The sequence below is a fragment of the Marmota marmota genome, unplaced genomic scaffold (genome assembly GCF_001458135.2).
Source record: "Marmota marmota marmota unplaced genomic scaffold, marMar, whole genome shotgun sequence".
NCBI lineage: Eukaryota > Metazoa > Chordata > Mammalia > Rodentia > Sciuridae > Marmota > Marmota marmota.
The window spans coordinates 3,126,307-3,135,513 of NW_026000139.1; the positions used below are offsets into that span (position 1 = coordinate 3,126,307).

A 9,207-nucleotide genomic window follows, 5' to 3' on the forward strand; every position below is an offset into this window, starting at 1 on the left:
GGAGGAAGGGGCGCGAGGGTGGGGGTGTGAGTGTGTGATGCTGCGAGCATTTTAAAAAGTGCGATGGAGGAAGGTGGAGACAGGAATGGGTTGGAGCCCCAGTGTCACTCCACCCGAGAAAGCTCGCGCTCTGCCAAGTGACCCTTGTGGGTTTATTCAAAGCGGCGACCTCTGTCCCCAGGCCTAAGACCAAGGCCCGGGGTTTACCCAGCGGAGCTGACCCAGCACCTGCGGGTGGGGGTGGCACGGGCCTGCCCCGCCCCCTGCCAGGCGCACTCCTGGCGGCATATGGAAGCTGTTTCTGTTTATCCAGTGGCTCCAGGGCACTGCCGCGTGCTGGGCTCCAGCTAGCGGAAACCCTGGATTCTCTACAGGGCCCTTTTGGAGGCTCCACACAGGGCAGCCAGCTGTTTGCTGAGAGCCTGGGCCTGTTACATCAGTGGAGGGGCGAGGCCATCTGTGCAGGCAGGTCACCCTGGCCGCCTGCTCTGCGTGCAGCTGCCTGTGTTCTGGGTCGGTGTGTGTGGGGGGGTGTCGTAGCTCCATGCTGTCAGCTCAGCGCTTTCTTCCCGTTCCTTTCCGCTGTCCTCCCGTGGCCGCAGGCTCACCTCCTTGGGCTGACTGCCAAGCTCGAGGAGGGAGGATCAGGGGCAGGGGCCTCCTGGATCTTCAGTGGCCGTGGTTTGGCCTGAGGGGCATGCCAGTCTGCCAGCCTGGGTTTCGTAGAGCGCTTGCCTGGGCACAGCGAGTACAGAGCGCGCTGTTCCCCTCTGTGGGGCTCCCCCAGGCACCGTGCTCTTCCTGGTTGCCAGGAATGTTCCAGTGGTATCCTGGGCCTTCCGAAGCCTCCCGTGGAGACGCTCCCTGCTGCGAGGGCCTAGAGGCCGCTTCTCCCTCTGGCCATGGGCATCCTCTGTCCTTCCTTCTGAGTTTCCAGCCCAGCCACCTTCTAGACCAGGCGGAAATGCAGAGGCAGGGGCTTCCTGCCCTGCTCCTGACTGAGGCTGTGGAGGCCCAGCGGCCCACCCACCCTGTGGTGAGGTCGGGCCTGTTCCTCCGGCTGGGCCCTTACGGTATGCTCTGCTCCTCGCCTTGCAGGTCACCTGGAAGCACTGTCCTGGCAAGGACTAGGTCAGAGAGGTCCTACGGGGTCGACTCTGACCTGGCCTCCACTAGTCCCCACCGGAGAGGCTTGTCCCAGCCCACAGGGTGGAGCTAGTAGGGTGGTGTGGTGTGAACCCCCGACATTTGCGTGGCGACCTTGGAGCCTGTGTTTCTCCAGGAAATGCAGAGCAGGCTCTGGGCTCGGTGGGCAGAAGGATGCCAGGGCAGGGTTGCAAGGCAACGCCAGGGTCTGCACAGCACAGGCAGAGGACCTGGAGCGACTGACTGGGCCTTCTGTGCCATCAGACAGATTGTCCTCTGGTCCTCTCGCCTGGTAGTAACCCATCAGAGCCATGGGGAGTGCTTCTCTGAGGACCCGGAGGCCTGGCCCTGATCAGTCCCAGGAGCAGGACTCACTCCTACAACAGTGCCCCACCTAAATGCCCAGGCCCATGTGGGGTCCCACCCACCTAGCGCTCCCCTGGCCTCCCCCCTCTGCGGCTTCTGCACCACCCTCGGCTCCTGCCCCAACCTCAGCTGCCCTTCCCCCTGGGAAGCTGCTGAGACCCCGGGCAGTTGGGGAGTTTCCATCTCCTTTTGGCACTTCTTAGCCTGGGAAGCGGAGCAGGGAATGGAGCCTGGCGGGTGGCGGCTCTGCCTCCGCAGCCTAGGAAGTGCTTTTGGACCTGGCTGTTGTGTAGAAGGAATGGGGGGGCGGACCCTGCCTGCGCTGAGCCCTCTCTGTAATCCCTAAATGTGCCGCCAGCCAGCCACAGGCACCGGGTGAAGAAGCCTTTTCCACATCACCTGGGGCTTCCTTGAAAAGCCCCTCAGCCACGTGGCCCAGGCCTGTCAGCCCCACATGTGAGAGTCACAAACAAGCCACCAGCTTTGCCTTCCGGGGGGCTGGAGAGCTTGCTGGCTCTGTTTTGGGGCAGTGCAAGGAGGCCTGTGGCTGGAAGCAGGAACAAAGTCCTGGAGGGAGCCCTGCCCTCCTGGCTCTCTCCCCAGCTCCCTCCCCAGCTCTGCAGCCAGTTTCCCAGTTTCCCTTTGCTTCTCTCTTTAAGCCTCCGCCCTGAATTACCATGTGGAAAATCATCTTTCCGCAGCCAGTTTTCAGAAGAATGATATTTACAAATTCAAAGAGATCCTGTCCCCCCTGGTCCGCCCCCTCGGCGCTGCCCCTGCTCTCTGGGTCCCTGGGTGGTCCATCCTCCCCAGGCCCCTGGGCCAGTGCTTGCTTCTTGTTCCCTGCCTCAGTCGCCGTGTGGCAGCATGTGGGGTTTCTAGGGCAGGGTCTCCTGGTTCACCCCTTGTGCCTCCTGCCCCACACTGTGCTGGGCCTCCAGGCGCCACAGTGAACAAGACAGACATCCCTGTCCCCAGCTGACGTTCCAGGCAGGGAAACAGGCCCCCAGGTGAGGAGGTGGGAATGCAGCCACCCGAGGAAGCACCAGGCAGTGCGAGAGGCCGGTGTGGGGGTGGGGCCAGGCAGGGAAGAGGGGACCAGAGGTGCAAGGACCAGTAGGAGGAAAGTTCCAGGCATGTTCCAGAGTGACAGGGAGTCATCCAGCGGGAGGGAGGCGGGGACAAGGTGACCACAGGGGTGTTGGGGGCCTTCCACCGGCCCCGTAACCCAGGGTTGTAGCCGTCTCCCAGGGAGACCTGCCAGGGCAAAGGAGAGGTACCATCAGCCTGGGGTTTTGAGGATGCTGTTACAGTAGATCCAGAATCCAGCCACCAGAGGCTGCTCTAGGGTGGAGGCAGCAGGAGAGGCTTGCTCTGGCCCAGAGAGGAGGCTCAGGCCCCCACAGACAGAGCACACAGCCACCGAGGAGAGGTTTTTACGGTTGTTGTTCGGTTGCCCTAAACTCTTATACTTATTTAGACGTTAAAATTTGACACATATTCGCGATGCATGTTCTCAGAGAGCTTGTGGTCCAGGCACGCCCAGCCCGGGCTGTCCTGCGGCACCCTGGGAGGGACCACCCTCCGGCTTCCTGAGGCCCCTGCTGCCCCAGGCTCTGCTGACGTGGCTGTCCCACTGCTGGCCAGGGAAGACACGCTCCCAGCACCCACACAGCCCTCTGCCTGTCCACAAGTCACCTGTGGCCCGTGGGGTATGTCTGGAAGCTCTGGCCAGGGCGAGGGACAGTCTCTGCACCACCTGTCACTTTTGTTTGGGGTCACAGTTACTAAACCGGTCCCACAGCTGCATGCTGTCAGTCCACGATGGCCCGTGGGGGACAGCTGGTGTGTAGAGCCATCCTCCTGTCCCTCTGGGAGGAGTGAGTGATGAATGATGGTGCTGAGGAAAGTTCTAGATGGGCAGCCGGGAGACCTGGCTTTGTGGTCGTTGGCCCCACTGCACCGCACTGCACCACATGCATCGCACCCTTCTCAACGCTCAGTGTCCCCATTGAGAAGTGTGCCTCAGTGAAGCGGTCCTCGGGGTCCTTCCAGATGTGACAGTCACTGTGTCGGACGGCAGAAGATACACCAGAATCTGGGCAGGGACGGTCTATAGTTATGTTTCTCAAACTCTGTGGACAGGGCCGGTACTTTGATAAGACACGGTTGAGACAGGTTGCTAGGAGAGGGGACGCCACGCCGGAGCGCCCTCCCTGACTCCTGGGCTGCATCCTGGGTTGGCACACCCTGCCCACACGCAGGCTCCTGCCTGCAAACTCAGGGAGGGACAGGGCTTTGCAGATGGCCCGGCAGGCCGCCCTCTCCTGGCAGTTCCCGATCAGAAGTACCCTTTGTTTATGACCAGCAGCCCCGTGAGTGCTGTCTTCCTGCTGTTTCCTGCTGGCTGTCACCTTACCTGCTGGCTTCCTGCCAACTGTGCCCATGGCAACAGCCAAACCCTCGATTCCTTATCTTCCTACAGGTGTATCACAGATGTATCATCCAGGGTGTGAATCTTCACCCTCGATTCACTTCTCCCCAATAAATTCACAGGCCAAGAGCCATTTCCTGGGGCCCTGGTTTCCCATGAGTTCAGTGGAGACTCCACATTCTTGAGACAAATCCAGCTCAAACACACTCAGATCCTATCACCTCGGGTTTTGGAAGTTAAGGATCCCCAGGGTGCAGCCACCTTATCTCCAGCTATTGCTATTCTCTGTTGATGTCCGTCTCTTGGCAGCCGAGGAGGGAAAGAGCCCCCCTGAATTGGTGTGGGAGGAGTTCCAAGCACAGCCCTGGCTGGCTGGGCGGGGGTCAGCACCGATACCTGCACCACTCTGTGCCAAGCAGGATGGGGGCTCTTATTGCCTAGCCCAGGTCACCTGCCTGGGAGCCAGGGTGGCTCAGCCAGAACCAGGCAGTGTGGACACAGGGCAGGGAGGGGGCATTCCCCAGAGCGGCCAGCAGGCGCTGGAGAAGGAGGGCGCCCATGTCAGCAAGGACAGGCAGCGGCTGACCCTGCCTCAGGGGCACATCCGGGCCTTTAGATGTTTGCAGAAACGGGATCTCAACAAAAGTCTACAGAAAGAGGACCCCCGAGGCTGGGCCCTGCCATTCCTTCCCGCCCCGGGCCCCCTCACCGCCCCAGGTCCCCCTCGCCGCCCCAGGCCACCCACCTCAGAGTTCTCCTTCTTCCTTCGGGGCTCCTCTCTGTGAGGATAAGCAGAGGTGGGCTTCCTCCCCACGCACTGCACCCCCTGTGTCCTTGTCTCCTCACTTTAGGCCAGCCCTCGCGATTCTTGCTGTCCTTAGCACACAGGGTGAGCGCTGCCTTGCAGGTGACAGGTGTGTGTGAGCGGGCGGTGACTGTTGGCCCTTCTGCCTGCAGCCTGCTCTCTAATGTCTCTCCTCTCCCCATGCAGATGGGGGCAGCCATGCCGCCCACGACTCCCGGGCCCCCAGTCTGGTCTCTGGCGGAGAGAGCCCCCCCTCCAGCCCCTCCAGCCACAACTGGGAGATGAACTATCAAGAGGCAGCCATCTACCTCCAGGTGAGTGTCTCCTGGCCGGCCCCTGGGGAGCAGAGTCCCCATGCTGCCCTCTTGACTTGCCGGGCGCCCCTGCTTTATAGCCTTTGTCCTGGGGCAGGTCTGCCGGCCACGGGGGACTGAGGACCTTCATCCTTTCCCATCCAGCCTGCGGCTGCTCTCACCTCCACCACGTAGCACGGTTTTTGTTTGTTCATTTTTTTGGAAAAAAATAAGACAGTAATGCTTTTCTGTAAAAGTAATACATGCTCGTCATCACAAACCAAGGGACGAGGAGGAAATGAAGGAACGGGCACCCGGCCAGTCCTGTCCCCGTGGTTTCCTTCTGTATTAAGTACGCACACCCAGGCGAGGGGCATCCACCTGGAATCCAGCCGCTCAGGAGGCAGGAGGGCTGAAGGTCAAGGCCAGCCCAGCGCTGAGTGAGAGCCTGTTTCAGATCAAACATGAGAAGGGCTGGGGTGACTCTCAGTGGTAAGGAGCCTGACTCCACCCCAGTGCCCCTAAGAAAACCAACCAAGCCACCGCCAGGCAGAGCCAGGCCTGGAGGGTCACTCTGGTAGTCCCCCTCCTCAGGAGGCCAGGGGAGGGCCTGCTGGAGCCCAGCTATTCAAGGCCAGTCTGGGCAACAGAGCAGGACTCCATATCCAAAACAAGTCACGTGGGGTCTGTGGCTGTGTGATCCGCTGGTGTCCTTTGTCAGGGAGGTGCCCAGGGCCTTGTGCACCCTGGGCAGGCGTTGCACCCCGAGCACACCCCGAGCCATAGTCTGCATTTTGTTAATAGTGCGCAGCACACGCTTTTCTCTTGTATTATGACCTCATGTAAATGTCATCCCAGTGACTTTAGATGACATCAGGGGAGTCAGCCTCTTTCACTCAGCTGTTGTGAAGGCCTGGGTTTGTTCCCTTGTCGCGCTCCCTGATTCTTCATGGTGACCCCGCGCTCTTACTGCAGAGACTGGGGGACAGGCGACTGGGTGGAAGGGGTCGCGTTTCCTGGGGCCTCCTCAGCCAGCAAGAGTCTGTTCCCTGGAGACCTGCCCTCCACCACCAGCCCAGCCTCTCGGCCTCTGTGCCTGATCTTGTCACAGTCGGATTCTGGTCTCTGGTGTCCATTCAGTGAGGATTTGGGTGAAGAATAGGATTTTTCTTAAATTCATTTGAATGATGATTTTCCTCATCTCTTTTCTCTGAAGCAGTTCTCCCCTGCAAGGATTTGTATTGTCATGTAAAAAAAAAAAAAAAGATGTCATTCAGTCCAGGTGTCCACTCGGTGTTGTCCAGCTGTCTGTCTGTGTCTGTGTTTTCACACAGAGCTGCGCAGGTGCCTTGGTTCCTCTGCAGATGTTTGATTCAAGTAGAGGCCATAGAAACAGTGCAGGGACGCAGTAGGGAGCTGGGCCCGCCTGTTAGTGTCCCTTCCCTGAGGTCAGAGCCAGGGACTCGGGAATCTGGTAATTCCTTCTCTCCCTAAGCAGGGGAGAGTGCTGGTGATGGATTTGGAGACTTTGTGGGGCACCTGCTTGTCCTCACACCAGGTGCCCGGGCTGGCATCATCACCTCCTGCTTTACAGTGGAGGTTCAGAGAGGCCAAGCGATGCCCAGGCCCCTGCTAGCAAGTCCCCAGGGTGGGTTTAAACTGTCCATCTGGGGCTGGGGCATGGTTCAGAGGTGGAGCCTGGGCTGTCCTTGGTCAGCCTGCACACAGCCCCGGGGCAGAGCTGTCCCCAGCACGTCTGTCCTTCTGGCCACATTGTATCCACTTGAAATTGGCCACGGTACTTGTGGAAATAGAGGTGATGGAGCATCAGATGTGTCGCGATCATTTTTATGGAAAGTTTTATGTACCTATCGTGGCGTGTGTGTATGTGTGTGTGCATGAGTGTGTACGTGTGAGTGTGCATGTGTGTGTGTGCGTGCATGTGTGTATGTATGCGTGTGTGCTCAAGTGTGCATGTGTGAGTATATGTGTGTATGTGAGTGTATGTGTATGAGAGTGTGCTTGTGAGTGTGCACGCATGTGCAGAGCCACACATCTGGAAAGTGTTCACCTAGCACAGGGCTGGTGACCTCTGGCTGATGGGATTCTATTTTTTTTTTAATATTTACTTTTTAGTTGTAGTTGGACACAACACCTTTATTTCACTTATTTATTTTTATGTGGTGCTGAGGAACGAACCCAGGGCCTCTTGCGTGCAAGGCGAGCGATCTACCGCTGAGCCATAGCCCCAGCCCTGATGGGCGTCTTACCACCTTCTACGTCTGTGTGTTATTTGAGTTATTTTTACCAAAACATGCATCAGTTTTAGAGAACAAAAGCTTGGGCAGCCTGGGTCCCCGTGGGCAGCATGGTGACCGCTTGTGGAATGTCGGCTGGTGTCAGGTGGCTTCCTCTTTTGGCCCGTGGCTGAGCTGCAGCGGGGCCCCTGCACCGAGCTGCTGGTGTGTGAGGGTTGGTGGCCCTGGCTGGTGCCCATGGTCCCCTCTCCTCCTCTCCCACGTTCCTCCCCAGTGCCTCACCCTCGGGAGCCACATGTCCAGCGCTCACGTCTGTGTGGACTTGAGCCCCAGGGAGCGGAGAGGCCGTCCCACTGGCCTTCCTGACGTGTCCTCGAGTGGCTCGCGCACAGCAGGCAGGAGACGAGCCCCGTGTTGTCCTTTAGGCTCAGATCGGAACCCAGTCCCCCGGGAAGGGTTTCCTCGGGCTTCTTTGGTGAGATGGTGTCCCCGTCTCCTGTCCGGCGCCTCCAGGTTCTGGAGTTCAAGTCGGAGCCCCTGCGGCAGTGCCTTCCTCTGACTTCCGGGCCACTTGTTGGGAGAAGTTGCGCAAGAGTCACATTTTCTAAAGTAATTCAGCCGAGAAGCTTCCTGGCCACTGTGCCTATTGTCCCTGTCCCTGGGGCCCTGCACAGACCACAGGCTGCACCAGCCTGCCACCTCTGGCTTGGAGGTGTGGGCCCTTTGTGGCCCCCCCGCTGGTCTGCAGTTGCTCAGGAGGGCAGCAGCGGGTCAGCTTCAGGAAGTGACCTGCTCCGGGTCCCCTGTAAGCCGCAGCCCAGGCCTTCCCAGGAGGAGCCTCCGTGAGGATGGCGAGGGTGATCACTGGGATGGACCCTGCAGCTGCCGGGGAGCATTTTCAACCTTCACACTGACAACCAGAAATGTCTCCAGAGGTTGCTGTGGGTCAGAGGCAGGCACTAGCCTCTGCCACTCAAGAAGACAGAGCCAGTGCCCGCAGCCCAGCGGCTGGGGAAGTGCCTGCGAAGCCACTGAGGTTGGCTGTCCAGGTGGGGGATGGACCCTTGAGGCCAGACGCCCCCCACTCACACTGTGTCCACCAACTCCAGGGACCATAAGGAAGCCCCCAAAGGCTGATGGTAACAAGGAGGGCCAGCAGTGGCCTTGGGGTGTGTGCTGGTGAGGAGGCCGAGGAGGGACCCTCACGTGCGGGATGTGAAAAAACCTGGGGGTGCTCAGGAAGCCAAGCAGACCTGCTATGCCCTGCGGTCCCACCTCTGGGCCCTTCCGAGAGGGGCTGACGTCGGTGTGTCAGAGAGACGTGCGCGCCCGTGGTCCTTGCAGCCACTCATAGTGGCCAAGGGTGCGGGGCCAGGAGTCGTGAGAGGTGAATGGACAAAAGAAACCTGTGGTAGACTCAGAATAGACTGTGCGCCTTGAAAGGGGACCAGCTCCTGTCATTTGTGACAGCGTGGATGGACCTGGAGAGCGAGATGTGACGTGGAGTGAGCCGCCACAGGAAGGCGGCGCTGCCCGCCTCACACTGAGGTTGCAGAGGTGGAGGCTGAACGGGGTCACCAGGGCAGGAAGAGCAGGTGAGGTAGTAAAGCTTCCGTCAGACAGGAGGACTGAGTCCCTGAGACCCTTGTCCAGCGTGGTGACCGTGGTTAATGATGTAGTGTGTCTGTTTCAGAATTGCTGAGAGGGTCGATTTAAAAAAATTTTTGAATTACTTTTTTTAGTTGTAGGTGGACACAATATGTATTTAGGTATTTTTATGTGGTGCTAAGGATGGGCCTCAAGGCAAGCGCTCTATTGCTCAGCCCCAGCCCAGCCCCTAGAGAGTAGATTTTAAATGTTCCCACTACAAAAAAAAAAAAAAAAAAAAAAAAAAAAAAAAAAAAA

The 9,207-nt window shown here is 58.9% G+C and overlaps 1 protein-coding gene across 1 annotated transcript in view; it reads left to right on the forward strand.

The window, feature by feature from the left end:
• Positions 1 to 9,207, forward strand: part of Tpcn1 (two pore segment channel 1) — a 52,781-nt gene that overhangs the window by 19,073 nt on the left and 24,501 nt on the right. Inside the window, exon 3 of the mRNA XM_048785672.1 lies at positions 4,938 to 5,184. Within this exon, the coding sequence (XP_048641629.1) occupies positions 4,938 to 5,184 (247 nt within the window). The remainder of the gene's footprint in view (positions 1 to 4,937; positions 5,185 to 9,207) is intronic.